The following is a 15,065-nucleotide window of genomic DNA, read 5'->3' as shown; positions in this document are numbered from 1 at the left end:
CATGATCGATGCAGAATCCCTTAGTTGGTGTCGCCCGGCGTGAGGCTGGGTTTACAGATCATTCTCCAGCATCTCAAGTTATCGTGATGGGTTAATCTCCTTGAGTAGTAATTAAACCAGACGTGGTACAGAGTGTTCATCATGGTCTTATAATTACTGATGATTACTGCTGTTGCTACTGCTCCAAGACTGGCAGACAGATGCTTGGGTTCACGTATTACCTGTTCACAACCCAGTCGTGTGTGTGTGTGTGTGTGTGTGTGTGTGTGTGTGTGTGTGTGTGTGTGTGTGTGTGTGTGTGTGTGTGTGTGTGTGTGTGTGTGTGTGTGTGTGTGTGTGTGTGTGTGTGTGTGTGATTACCAGGAAGGGTTTGCTAGAGAGTACTGTGGTCTGAAAGGGACTTGGATTTCTAAAAAAGGGAGACCATTGTTGTCATCTTAGAGAACAGGAATTGACCTCATTGTTGGTCTGGGCGCAGTAACAGGAATCTAAGTCTCTGTATTGTGTATGAGCAGCAGAACCGCTCTGTAAAGGAAGTTTTGGACTATTATGATTATGTTTTTTCCACGAAAAATGACAGAAAGTTGTGTTTTTGAATGGAATGGATATCGGTTACGTTTCATTTGAGATCAGAAAGGTACCAGAACTTAAACTGGGTGGTTGCTAGGAGGAGACTCCCCCTTTTCCTCATGACCTGCCATGTGTTGTTTAATTTACATTTTTTTTATTGAAAAAGTATTTTATCAGAACGTCTCATTGAGACCGAAATCTCTATTGGGAAAGAACGACATTTTGAGGTCATACAACACAAGCGGACAATCCCACAAATCATCTAAAATGCGGTGGAAGTACGACTGTGCTTACTATTAAAAATATCAAATATTGCAGTCCATTTTATCAAAGGTTGTTTTACATTTTTATATGTTCTGCATAAATACAAAAGGAAAACCCAGGTTGTGATACAGTTGTCAATCACACACATTCTCCGCCAATCAGCTTGTAGAGCTGTCAAGGTGGATCTACCTTCCTTGAACTAGGGGGGCAGGTTTTCAGCCAGGACTATCACACTGTTGCCTTGGAAACTGCAGCTGGGCTCCAGGCCACAGCAGCCTGGGTGTCCTACTCCACAAACCAGCACTGTACTGGGGTCTTACAGATAGGGGCCTCTATCACAGTCAGAGTTCTTTCTGAATCAACCGACATCCCTGCCAAAAACAATGCCACGTTTTTTGAGTGTTTCTGTTACCATCAATGCTCTAGTTGGATGTTTTTTTCTCTCTTTAGAGTCTCTTATTATAAACTCTGCTTGTTAGAATATCTGCTCTTCAGAACATCTGCTCCTTTGAACATCTCCTCAGAACATCTGCTCTTGAGAACATCTGCTCCTCAGAACATCTGATACTTAGAACCTCTGCTCCTGAGAACCTCTGCTCATAAGAATCTCTTCTCTTGTGAAGCTATGCTCTTTAGAACCTCTGCTCTTTAGAACCTATGCTTATTAGAACCTCTTCTCTTAAGAACCTCTGCTAATTAGAACCTCTGCTCTTTAGAGCCTAAGCCCATTAGAACCAATTGTTATACTATCCTGGTGTCCAGCTAGTCTGGTGTTGTGCTTGTCTGCCCTTATGCTATTCTGCTGCTTGGCTAGACTGGTGTTATGTTAGCCTGGTGTTATGTTAGCCTGGTGTTATGTTAGCCTGGTGTTATGCTAGCCTTGTGTTATGCTAGCCTTGTGTTATGCTAGCCTTGTGTTATGCTAGCCTTGTGTTATGCTAGCCTTGTGTTATGCTAGCCTGGTGTTATGTTATCCTGGTGTTATGCTAGCCTGGTGTTATGTTATCCTGGTCTTATGCTAGGCTTGTGTTATGCTAGCCTGGTGTTATGTTATCCTGGCGTTATGCTATCCTGTTGTTGTGCTAGCCTGGTGTCATGCAGCATGCTAGCCTGGTGTCATGCTAGCCTGGTGTCATGCTAGCCTGGTGTCATGCTAGCCTGGTGTTATGCTAAGCTGGGGTCCAGCTAGTCTTGTGTTATGCTACCCTGGTGCTCAGCTTATGTTATATAATAGTACGGTAACTCTGGTGTTCAGCTAGTCTGTTGTTAGGCTATTGCGGTGTCTAGCCACATTGCACTATGCTAGCCTGTTGTTGCGAGCCAGCTTGTGCGGTGCTATGCTAGCTTCCATTCTGCTAGCCGGTTGCTAGGCTATTAGTCCCTGTACTGAGTGTATCCCTGTGTGTGTGTGTGTGTCGCCGTCCTGCAGAAGTACCGGCACCACGATGAGGACACGTCCCCTCAGGAGCCCGGGTCTCCCCAGCTCATGGACGAGGCCCCGGGGCCCGAGCTGGTCCAGGTGGCCGAGAAGAGCCTGTCCCAGATCGAGAACGTCCATGGCTACGTCGCCCACGCACATATCTCCCCCATGAAGGTACGTGGTATCCATAGGAACAGGATAACCCCGGCCTCCTTTGTCTCTTTAAGGCCCTCTATCTCTCTGTGTCTCCCTCGCTCTTTTTTTTTTCACTTTCTCTCTCTTGTCTGTCCGTCTCTCTCTCCGTCTTCCTCCATCTTTCTGTCCTTACTGCTCTAGTGTCTCTTTTTTACCCACTGTCTCTCTCTGTCTCTCTCTGTCTCTCTCTGTCTCTCTCTCTCTTTCTCTCTGTCTCTGTCTCTGTCTCTGTCTCTGTCTCTGTCGCTCTGTCTCTGTCGCTCTCTCTCTGTCTTTCTCTCTGTCTCTCTCTGTCTCTCTCTCTTTCTCTCTGTCTCTGTCGCTCTCTCTCTGTCTCTCTTTCTTCCGTACAAGGGCGTTGGTGTCACTTTTCGACCAAATCAAACAACCCCTCCCTGTTCACTGCAGGACTCTTGTAGTCCACGGTCTACAGATCATTTTATTTCAATTCAAATATGAAATCAATTAGTTATTAATTGAACATTATTAATTGAACAGCTTAAATTTGTGGGTTAAATTAACCCACAAATTAACTAACTCTAGCCCAGACACATGTGTATATGTATTTACTGTATATATACACAAACACACACACACCTCCTTTCTCATCCAGTGGTTGGATGAGAGGAGAAGAGGGAGATGTTTGTCGTCATCTTCTGTGTGGTGTTCTCCATGTGCTTCACTAAAACAATAAACATTCCCCTCATACATGACCTGACATACATGTCACCACAGCATCTGTGTTCTGGCTCCTACATGCATCTGCTCGTGGTCCAGCTTGTTTGTGTGTCCTGCAAGCCCAAACCTACAGTGGATGTAGATACAGGTCACAGAGTCACCTACTTGCTCTGCGAAATATAGGGATTCTGAATTCTGAAGAGTGGTGCTCTGCTGCCATCTAGTGGATATACGTTGACATTGACTAAAGAGTGTGTTGGAAATGTGTCGTACTTTGTAGTAGCAATCTTAACTCTCGAGCTTCCGGTTAAACGGGGCTTTTTTTATTTTTTTATTTTTTTCATATTTGTTTCGACCAATCATGTTGCTAGAGGCGTTGCTCTCTAAGCACTTAATATGCGAACACAAACTTGGTCGGTGGTAGTAAACTGTAAAATAGTGTCTGTACTGGTTTGAATCAACACTGCGGAGACTGGCCAATGTATAAATGCTTTCATTAAAATCCTCTTTAAAAGCTTCAGCTACTGTCACGAATGGCTATCTCTGTGGTAGAAAAGGCCCTAACGAACCAGGACACAAGGGTCCATCCCTTCAGTACTCTGTTTTCGGCCCAGTGTCTGTGCTGGCCCCCCTCCAGCCACTCTCCTGTAGCCTAGTGGGACTGCTTACCAGTTAGATAATGCCTTCGTACGACTTTAATAATGGGCCATAAATATGATCGTTGGAAACCATCATTTATTTTGTAATTCTCAATACTGACAATTTAGAAAGTAGGAGGTCATCTGTAGTCAAGGTATCATTTACGACTGATTATGCGTATACATAGGGAACTGTTTATTTAGAATCCAAAGTTTCTACATACTCTTAAGTATTGGGAGACTGGCGAGACCTGGTTGGTCAGCGGTTGGTTGTAATAAAGCTGTTTGGGCAGGTCTCGGCTCAGTCGGTCTCCATCACCATGGTTCCATACCACCTACATACCTGTGTAGCTGTGCACAACTGTAGTTTAAAATCCACACATCTATACTGTCAAAACTTGCTTACCTGTAGTTTAATATCAACACACCTGTAGTTCTATAACTTGCCTAACTGTAGTTTCATATCCACATCCCTGTAGTTCCACAACTTGCTTGCCTGTAGTTTCATGTCCGTACAGCTGTCTACCTGTGCCTACCTGTTTACCTGTATTTCCATTACCTGTACACCAGTTTGTCTGTAGCTTTAAAGCTATAAGGGTTATCTGAAGTTCCATAGCTACCCGTGTTTGTTTACCTGTAGTGTCATAGCAACGTGTGTGTGTGTGTGTGTGTGTGTGTGTGTGTGTGTGTGTGTGTGTGTGTGTGTGTGTGTGTGTGTGTGTGTGTGTGTGTGTGTGTGTGTGTGTGTCATTGGTTTGTTAGCATAATGTCAGGGCTGGCTGGCTGGATCTTCTAATATGCATGTTGTGTAATCAGTTTTGTCCTGGAGGCCATCAAATTAAATGTAATGATACTACAATTGCCTGAAACTAGTCAGAGTTGAATGCTAATTTAGTAATTGGGTTGATCTTCTAAAAATCGAATATCCCTTGGATTAAAATTGGAACTTCGACATTAGACTTTTTAAGGATATTAGCATTTTTAGAGACCAACAACGCACCCAGGTGGTGCTGCCTCTAGAGCAGACCCCCCCAACCACACAAACGTATAGTGCCAGTGTAATTACCAGGTAACCCTCCCAGGGGCCAGAGCCAGTCTGTCTACCAGATCATCCCGATGGGTCCCCGGTCCATTGGGGAGTTGGGCCCTAGAGGACAATGTGTTTGTGTGCTCTCCAGTTCCCTGAACCCTGGGCATCACTGCCAACTAGGCTTACTAGCTGTTTTTCTACAGGCTAACAAGCAACTGTCTCTAGGGGACCTAGCTTCTAGCTAGAGGCTAACTAGCTTCTAGCTGGCTATCTAGCCTGTTTGTGTGTGCGCTAGCCTACCTAGGCTAGCGTGTTTCTGTGTTCCTTCTCTGTTGTGAGTCACTTCCTGGCTGGTGCTACTGCCCCCTCCTCAACAGTATCTCCACTTCTTCTCTTGTGTAACCTCAGTTTGAATCATCCATCCCTCTCTGTATCTCTGTCTGTCCGTCCCTCGTTCCCACTGTCTCTCTCTCTGTCTTTCCCGTCCACCGATTGAATGAGGCTGTCCCTGGTTAACCTTTGCTGTGTGAGACTCACCTGTGTGAGGCCCCGCCCCCCTGTCGCAGGTAGCCTCCCTGGAGAGCATCTTTGAGGGCTCCTCCCTGCTGGGTGGGCAGCAGGATCTTGCCTCCCTTCCCCCCTCCCCCCGACCCCTGGGGAGCCCCCTCCCCTCCACCTCCTCCAACCCCTATCCCCCGGAGAGCCCGCTCCCCTTCTGCTCCTCCAACCCCTACCCGAGCCAGCTGCTGATCCAGGTAAATCCTCCTCCTCCTCCTCCTGCCCTTCCCCACTCCTCTTCCCCACTCCTCTTCCCCACTCCTCCTCCTCCTCCTCCTCCTCCTCCTCCTCCTCCTCCTCCTCCTCCTCCTCCTCCTCCTCCTCCTCCTCTTCCCTCCTCCTCCTCCTCCTCTTCCCCACTCCTCCTCCTCCTGCTCTTCCCCACTCCTCCTCCTCCTCCTCCTGCTCTTCCCCACTCCTCCTCCTCCTCCTCCTCCTCCTCCTGCTGCTCTTCCCCACTCCTCCTCCTCCTCCTGCTCTTCCTGCTCTTCCCCACTCCTCCTCCTTCTCCTGCTGCTCTTCCCCACTCCTCTTCCCTCCTCCTTCTCCTCTTCCCCGCTTACCACTCCTCCTCTTCCCCACTCCTCCGTCCTCCCCACACACCTGTTTCCCTGTAGTTGTACGGCTAAACACCTGTTGAGTGATTACCCGTAGTTCTGTTGCCTCACACTGGTTTTCCTGGAGGTGGGTGCCCGGCCAAACCAGTACCGTTGCATCTGGTTCTTGTTTTGAGATTCAGGTCATATGGGTTTTTCTGTGTCTTGGCGTTCACTTGGTCTGGCCTAGTTTTGTTAAAGTCATTGTTAAACCAGAAGTCTTTGGCAGAAGCAGTGTCTTATTGAAACCATCGCAGCAGTGTAATGTACTTTCTTCATCAATGATGGTCTCTGTAATCCCCTGACATGTTGGCTATGTCAGCATTGTATTATGTGTTAATAACACCCCTCCAAGGGGGATGTTATTGGAGAATAATGTACGCTCACACTGCCGTTACGGTTGTATAGATATCGGTAACTTTCATCAATAACGTTATTGTTTTTTAGCGACTTTAAACTGCTGAAATGCAAATGTACTTCCATGGCGCTTTGAGCATATTGTTCGTACATTGTCCAGGGGGTGATCGATAGGCAGTGGTGTGCCGTTTTTGAAAAAGGGGTGTGGGGAGGGCCAGCACCTCTAGAAAATGACCTAATGCTGTGATCCAGGTGCCTCGGACGCCAGCCTTCCGAGTCGGAAGTCGGGAAATCTCCCAGCTTTCTTGCGGCACGCCCCCTTTTTTGTTTTTATCTCTCGGGATTCTGTTTCCAATTTCATTACACAAACGGGAACGCTGTAAGTGCTCCGAGACCGGAAATGACGTCACACGTGCAACTTGGAAGGCTGGTGTCCGAGGCATCTGGATCACACCATAAGGTCTTTTCCTTCCTCCCGCCCCCATTCTCTCACTGTTGATCTCTTCCTCCAATCTTTCTACCTCTCCGTCCGTCTCTCTCTCTCACTATCTCCCTCTCTCTCTCACTCTCTCAATCACCCACCTCATTCTCCTGTCCCAGAATATATTTAGTGACTCCTGGATTCCAGTAGGAGGAAGTGTCCCGAGACCGGGAAGTGACTCGTCACTAAAACACAGGGGCTGCCTTGTGATTTGACGAGAGCGGTTCCATAGAGACTTTGGAGGGGGGGGGGGGGGGGGGGGTTAAGATGCTGTTAAGAATAGAATAGAGAGACACACGCACCGAGCAGCATGAGGTCAGCTCTTTTCATGGCTGTTCTCTTGCTGCCTCATGTTAACAGCTGCATGACTTGTCTGGAAACGGGAGGAGGAGAGAGCGCGCCTGTGTCTGCGTGTGTGTGTCGTAGACAAACTGCAGGGGGCGCTCTCACTCTAGTTTCACTCTGTCCCTTACCTGTTGTGACTCCAGTTTCACTCTGGTTCCACTGCAGTGTCACTCGCATCACGTCTAGTATAAGGCTGCCTCTCTGTCTGTTTGTCTCTCTCTGTTGCGCTCTCCATCCTCTCTCTCTCTCTCTCTCTCTCTCTCTCTCTCTCTCTCTCTCTCTCTCTCTCTCTCTCTCTCTCTCTCTCTCTCTCTCTCTCTCTCTCTCTCTCTCTCTCTCTCTCACTGTTGCTCTCTCCATCTCTCTCACTGTTGCTCTCTCCATCTCTCTCACTGTTGCTTTCTCCATCTCTCTCACTGTTGCTCTCTCCAGCTCTCTCACTGTTGCTCTCTCCATCTCTCTCACTGTTGCTCTCTCCATCTTCTCTGTCTCGCTGTTGCCCTCCATCTCTCTCTGTTGCGTTCAGTCTGCTCTCTCTAGCTTCTCCATCAGTCGCCTTCTCTCTGACTCGTCTCCAGTCTCTGTCTCTCGCTCCTTTGAGAGAGAGAGAGAGAGAGAGAGAGAGAGAGAGAGAGAGAGAGAGAGAGAGAGAGAGAGAGAGAGAGAGAGAGAGAGAGAGAGAGAGAGAGAGAGAGAGAGAGAGAGAGAGAGAGAGAGAGAGAGAGAGAGAGAGAGAGAGAGGAGAGAGAGAGAGAGAGAGAGATCCCCCCCCCGTGCTGCTGGTGTTTGTGCTACGGGAGGGGAGCTAGCTGGCGTCTCTGCAGCAGCAGCAACAAGCAGCATGCTCAGCTCCGTGTGGTACGCTAAAAAGATGGGCCGTCGCATTATGGGCACACTGCGACGTACAAAGACCCTGCACCGGCGGCTTCTGGTAGGTCTGCTGCACCCTCCGCCAGCAGGGGGTGGGGGTGGGGGGGGGGGGGGGGGGGATAGACCCAGGGAACGGGAATGGGAATAGCTGAGCCATGATTAGTGTGCATGACAACGCTGTGTGTGTGTGGAGCTGCAGGACCACCGCTCACAGGCGGCACTCGCATGTGGAGGAATCTGTGGAAGTTGAGCCGGTCGTGTCCCGGGCACACGTCTGCGTCACGCATGTGTGTGAAGGAGACACGAGCGCGCCTTGCTTCGTGCCGCGTGCACGAGAGGCGCGCACGTGAGGGGTTCTGGCCGGGGGAGTCGTGGGCACCCTGCTGTGCGGTTCAGTGGACGTGTGTGTATGTGTGTGTGTGTGTGTGTGTGTGTCTTGGTTCTTTTGTGGGATGGGTAGAAGGTTCTGGTAGACCTGAGAAGGAGGCGCTGTTGATTTGATGTTATGTCATACTGTGTTTACGAGGTGTTATGTTGTTGTTGTTGTGTTTATTTGGCGTTGTATTAATATGTTGTTTTGGGTATATGATGTTGTCACAGTGTGTTTATGTGGTGTTATATTGTGTGTGTGTGTGTGTGTTGTGGCATTTAGTGTTTATATGGTGTTCTGTCATGTTGTGTGTGTATTTGGTGTTGTCATGTATTGTGTATGTGGTGTTATGTTTTCCTAACTTAGTGTTGTGTTTATGGGGTGTTGTCATTTAGTGTTTATTTGGTTTCGTCATGTTGTGTGTATGTGGTGGTGTTATGTTTGTGGTGTTGTGGTTGCAGCTGATCTGTACTTTTGTTGATTGCATCCTAGACTGGGCTTGTGATGTCACAGATCTCTCTTTGTGTTATTGGACTGTTTGTCGGGTCACACATCCTAATTGGTCACACATCTCAATGATTGTAATCGTGGTGTGTTTGCAATGTCACACATCCTAGGGCTCTGCAGTTGTGATGTCCTGCATTCCTTGCTTGTGTGGTGGTCTGCACATGTGATGTCACACATCACTCTGTGTCCTATAGGTCTCGTTTTTGTGATGTGATACATCACTGTAGAAGCTATGACTGTCTGTATTGGAGATGACGTATAGAGTAGCGTCATGACTGGTGTGGGGGTTTGGTCTACAGTATTATGGGATGGACCAGGTGCTGGTGGGGTGAGTGGGTGTATGTTTGTACCAGGACCAGCCTGTAGAGGGTCTTGACAGCTGTGGTTCAGGAGTTCTGGGAGGGGGGGGGGGTGAGGGAAGATACCTGTGTGCACGACACGGTGTTCAGGGCAGATGTGACCAACCCCTGCAGTAGCAGAAGCCTGCCCCGCCGTTGCCTAGCAACCCCTGGCTGCTGACACGCAGCGCTACCCTCCGTATTTACGTCCTCCACGGACGTGGCAGAGACAGAAAATACTCTGTCTCTTTCTCTCAATCTATATATAAAAGCAGTAGCTACAGTGTCTCCAATTGAATTCCACGTTTCTAGAACAGACCTAAAGCCTCACGTGTTCATATAAACCCATTCAACATCAACACGGCTGACTGGAGGGCTGTACTGCTGGGGTAAATTTAAACAACAGTTTAAAGACAGTGGATAAAACACAATGCATGTTGGCGCACCATGGTCTCGGTTTGATTCAAACTTCACAGAGGAAGAATATATATTGTGTGTATGGTCTCAAACTGGTCCCATGTATGACCAGTTATAGTTAAACCTAGGTTTTACAGCTCATGTTTACAATCAGATTTCCTTGCATATATAATTTAAAAGGAATTTAATTCTATATACACTTATTCTTGCATTTAATTTGTCACATTTTCCTTTGGGTTTTCTTATTGCTGAGGCCACTGCATGTAGGTGTGTGTCATTCTAAAGCTGTCCTGTAGGTGGTGCTGTGGAAGCACAGAGGCAGAGTTCAGACATTAATCCCTAATCCATCTCATATTCTCTCCTTCATTTAGTCTGCTTCTTATCCAAAATTAAACCACAGGATGAATTTCTCATTCCGTTAGAACGGTTTCTTAAGAACGGAAGGTCGTAGTGTGGAATCTATCGAGCAAGAATACAACTACAATATGTACTGTTCTATAAGTAGTTGACTGTTGTTTTCTCATGCATCTCATTGACTTTTAACCCTAACACTTGATGAATAGCGGTTCCTAGACTGCTGGTTGTTGGAGTTGCCTTTAGAGTAGATCTAGGGCTAAAGTTGTGTACCTTGATGATATTCAAATTACAGAATGGAGATGAGGCCATTACAATCTATAATATATATACTGTATTTATTATAGATCAATTTTTACCATGGTGCTTTCTTTACTTTGTAAGCAATACTAGTATATACAAAGCAACCCCAAAATAGTACCAATAAATAGGTTTTCCTGTTTGTCTGTGTCCTGATATATTCTGTGGACCATTCCTGTTCTCATTCAGACTTGATCGACATTGCCCAGAGTCAGCAGCTTCCTGTCTAAGCCCCTCCCCTTTGGTGCCATGACCCGCCGCCACCACACTAGACCTTCCATCCTCTTACCACACCTCCACAGTCCAAAACCAAATGGTGCTAGTTGTCATGGAAACATCACTATGTAGGTTGTTATGGGCCACATTTGCCCTTGCATGAATCACTTGGACGTTAATTAGTGGGGCGTAGGGCTGAGGTATCACTCGGTGTGGAATCGTTTGTCACCGTGGTCTTACGACGTCTGCCCTGTAGACCAGAAGCAGTTAAAGTCGGACTTACGGATGAAATATGCTTGGTGGGTATGTGAGTGTACGATGTTGGCTCCCTCAAAGAATACAGAGTGGACTCCACAACAAATCTCTACCGTTTTTTTATTTTCATGGTACCTTCATGGACGGGACGCTGAAGAGAGATGGGTGTGTTGAAGCAGAGAACCATGTGTAGCATATAGCTGCAGGGTTGAATCAAACCCGGGTTGCTGCAAGCGACCCGGGTTAGTGTTGTGATCAGCAGTTTGCCAACAAAGACAAACTACCAGTGACCCACTTCCTAAATGGTCACTTAGTAGGACCGCTGGGGCCGAGATAGCACCTTCCTATGTTACGGCAGAGCTAGAGGGGAAAGACGGCAAAGAGGCTAAAGAAACCAAAGCTGCACGTTGCCTTTCTATTGAGGAAAACGCATTGGGGAGAGTGGATGAAGCTATCAGAAGGTGACTGTAAGAAGTGCTCTTCTACACTGGGCCCGTGTCGACATGATGACCCTATCAGAAGCTTTTTTACTGTTTGCTACTGCAAACAGTTAACAGTTAACAGTACTCCAGCTAGCTCCATTAACCACCTTACAGAGCCCCGCCTCCAGACAAACTATCGGTCGAAAGAAACACGATTCAGGAAGAAAGTGAAGCCAGATCTGAGCTCGTCCCCTGTGTGCCTCTAGATACAATCTAAAGTCTGGTCTGTGAGACTAATTGACCACAAACTAGTTCACCAACCGTCTCGCAAAAGAGCGAGTCCTCTTTGCGGTGTGACTTTATGACTGTCGCAATCTGACCAAGTATTGTGTGTGTGTGTGTGTGTGTGTTGTATTGATTATTCATGCTGTGTGACGAGCTCCCCCCACCCCCCTGAGCTGACGCTCCTGTTAATTGGCACGAGAGGGAGAAGAGATAATGGGGGGGGGGGTCAGAGAGAGCCAGAGCAACAAAAGAGAGAGGGAGGGGAGAGAGAGAGAGGATCCATTCTACATGGTCAGCGGGAGGCATCGAGGCTGGAGTGCAGGGAGACACTTTGGCTCTTGTTTCCGTCTGGCGTCCGAGAGGGGAAACTATTCTGCAGGACGGAGACTGACGGACGGAGAGTGTTCTCGTCCCTCCTCCTCCCTCCACCGGAGTCCTCTGTACCTTCTCCGCCTCATCTTCATCTTCCTCGTTCTTCTGGGACTCCACCGGAGAGAGTATGACGGCGTACCACCCAAGGCCGGACTTTGGCCTCAAGACGGCCAACGGTGGGAGCCAGCAAGCGCCGGTCAAACCTAACGGCCAAGCCCAGGTCAACATCGACCTGCAGGAGTCCCTTGCCCACCTCCACCCGCTCCAGCGGCAGCACGCCATCCAACTTCACCAACAACAGCAACAGCAGCAGCAGCAGCAGCAACAGCAGCAGCAACAGCAGCAGCAACAGCAGCAGCAACAGCAGCAGCAACAGCAGCAGCAACAACAGAAGCAACAACAACAACAGCAGCAGCAGCAACAACAGAAGCAACAACAACAGCAGCAGTCAACACAACATCACCAACCGGTGACCCGCCAGAACTCCCAGAACCAGAGTCCGACCAAGAGCCAGACCCAGACCCTGCAGCCCCCGGTCCAGGCCTCGCTGTCCAGCTTCACGGCATGCACGCTGCCGGCGTCCTGCCGCGCCCGCAGCCGCTTCCTCACCCTGCGGGACAGCGTGAAGAGGAGCCCGACGAAGAGCACGGCCAAGGGCAACCGCCCCTCGCAGGGGGCCAGCAGACCCATCATCCCCTGGGTGCCCTTTAACCTGAACAAGGTACCCGTACCCCCCTTGGAGCCCCCCCACCTGGAGGTATCTGGTCGGGCGGAGGGGGTATTAGGTCGGGAGTTTGGGGTGCAGGCGATCGATCGAGTGTTCCACAACACGTTTGTAGTTCTCGGCGATGGTTGAGGTGTTTGTCGCGTGATTGGAGCTCGTTTGGCTCAATTGGCACAGAGTATGGAGGGGCGGCCCATGCTGAGAAGTGTATGTGCTGTAAGGTACGGTGGTCATAGATGGCGTCCATTAAGCGCCATTAGTGTCTGATTGAGGAACGGGAGCTGTACCGTTGAGCGCTACTGACTGGTGAGGAAATGTTCCAGAAGGAAACTGATATGGGGTGTCCTTTGCCTGGGGTCACAGAGTGGTGTGGGCGGCGTGGTCTGAAAGGAGGGATGGTTGGTGGTCAACAGTCGCAGTTCTCATCATGGAGTCAATATGAATCAGACGTGTGTAACTATGTTAGCATGGTATACATGAGTGTATGCTATACATCCATGCGCATGTTGTACACAAGCGTGCCTCGTCAGAGAAACATTTCTCCCATAAATATAATATCAGTTTAGCAAATGTATTTAATATTTAGCCAAACGCGATATTGTCAACTCCAAAAATCTTGGCAACTCAGTGGACGATTCCAATGCGATTGTCTGTTCGAGTGGTTGTGGTGGCGCTGTATTGTAGTCGTTGCATGCGTAATTAAAGCTTTGTGAGCAGTGTCCAGAACTAGGCCTGCTGGATCAATACCGTCGATCAGGCTGGCCTCATTTTAGCAGAGTTTGGTTTTCTATGGATGGTTGGAGGTAAGATCAATGGAGACGTTGATGGAGGTGGTGGAGATGAAGCTTGTTGGGTGTGGATGTCGAGCTTTGTGGAGATGGAGATGGTGGAGGGGCTGTTGATTGTGTTGGTGTGGGTGGGGCTTGGTGGATGGGGTGGTGGGGGGTTCTCCTCCACCTCCTCTGCTTGTGTAACATAGGTCGGAGTGGGAAAGGTCCCAGTTTGACCGCTGCTGTTAACAATGTATTGATCGTTGGGATGGACTATGGATGTTTGTCTTTGTGTCGGTCGTTTTGCTTGTCAAGTTCACTGCCTACAAGCAGCAAGGGTCTGACTTCCAAGAGAATTTAATTCAACTTTATGAATTAATTGACTTTATGAATTAATTACTCAAATGTTTTAAATGGGGAACTCAACACATTAAGAATGTAAGAAATCTATGCTAGTGCCTAACACCACGTTAGTGCTGAATTCTTTGCTAGTGCTAAACAGGATACTAGTGCTCAACAGGATGCTAGTGCTAAAAACCATGTTAGTGCTGAATACTTTGCAAGTGCTAAACAGATTACTAGTGCTAAACAGGATACCCGTGCTAAACACCATGCTAGATCTGAATACCATGAACGTTCTGAAAGAGATGCTAGTTCTGAACACAATGCTAGTGCTGAACATGTGGCGTGTGCTAAACACCATGTTAGTTCTGAACACGATTCTAGAGCTTAACACGATGCTAGTTCTGAAGACAATGCTAGTGCTGAACACGATGCTGGTTCTGAACACGATGCTGGTTCTGAACAAGATGCTGGTTCTGAACACGATGCTGGTTCTGAACAAGATGCTGGTTCTGAACACGATGCTGGTTCTGAACACGATGCTAGTGCTGAACATCATGCTAGTGCTAAACATCAGGCTAGTGCTAAACATCATGCTAGTGTTACAAATTACTTGATGTAGTCCATTGATGGACATGACAGGATTGTTGCTGCAGATGTGTGACATCACACATGGGTATGGCCTGATATCGCCATGACGTTGAGAACACAACGTTTTAAAACCCCTTTGACCTTCTGGAGGTCGGAGCTGACGGGCTGTGATGTCATCACTTAGAGGGAAAGAGAGGGAGAGAGCGGGAGAGAGAAAGACCTTTCAACAGATAAAAACAAAAAGGGCATCTGCCAAATTACCCCTCCACACAGACCACCCTCAGTCCCAATGGCATTAACACACAAGGCAGACGTTTATTAAAGACCAAAAAACCTAATCTCGTCTAGTGACTAAGGGGAGGGATTTAATAAGGGACTGTTCATATTGGTTCATACAAGCTGTCAATCATCTGAGGCAGTGCTGGTCGATCACAGGCTGTCAGTCTCGCTCTCTCTCCTGGGAGGGGTGGAACGGCCACAGCAGATGGAGTAGAAACCAGAACCTGAATGTACACACACTAACATGCTCACACACACTCGTGCAAGTAGACACACACACACACGCACACGCACACGCACTCTCTTGCACTCGCTCATCCACTGTGACTGTTGCTGTGTGTTGCCATGTGTGTGACCTCTGACCCGGTGGCCCTGCGGTTGTTCAGCAGGCAGAGGGAGCCCTGCCCCCATCCCCCATAATCCCTGTGGTCCCCGTGTCGCCCGTCCCGGCAGAGAGCAGCACCCATCAGCCACCTCAGGTTCACCTCCTCCTCATCGGCACCACCGCTCGTCTGCACGAC

At 48.4% G+C, this 15,065-nt stretch overlaps 1 protein-coding gene across 28 annotated transcripts in view; it reads left to right on the top strand.

Annotated features, from left to right (window-relative positions):
- dlg1b (discs large MAGUK scaffold protein 1b) overlaps positions 1-15,065 on the top strand; it is a 62,675-nt gene that overhangs the window by 27,144 nt on the left and 20,466 nt on the right. For 11 of the 28 annotated variants that reach the window (XM_030363161.1, XM_030363160.1, XM_030363170.1 and 8 more), the window contains 3 exons: positions 2,264-2,428; positions 5,362-5,550; positions 14,931-15,023. In XM_030363161.1, coding sequence (XP_030219021.1) covers positions 2,264-2,428; positions 5,362-5,550; positions 14,931-15,023 — 447 coding nt within the window. Of the gene's footprint in view, positions 1-2,263; positions 2,429-5,361; positions 5,551-7,877; positions 8,064-14,930; positions 15,024-15,065 lie in introns of those variants that run through there. The other 17 variants (XM_030363176.1, XM_030363178.1, XM_030363186.1 and 14 more) reach the window with 5 other exon arrangements.

This window comes from Gadus morhua, chromosome 8 (genome assembly GCF_902167405.1).
Source record: "Gadus morhua chromosome 8, gadMor3.0, whole genome shotgun sequence".
In the NCBI taxonomy this organism is placed as follows: domain Eukaryota; kingdom Metazoa; phylum Chordata; class Actinopteri; order Gadiformes; family Gadidae; genus Gadus; species Gadus morhua.
This window is presented reverse-complemented; position numbering and strand designations above follow the sequence as displayed.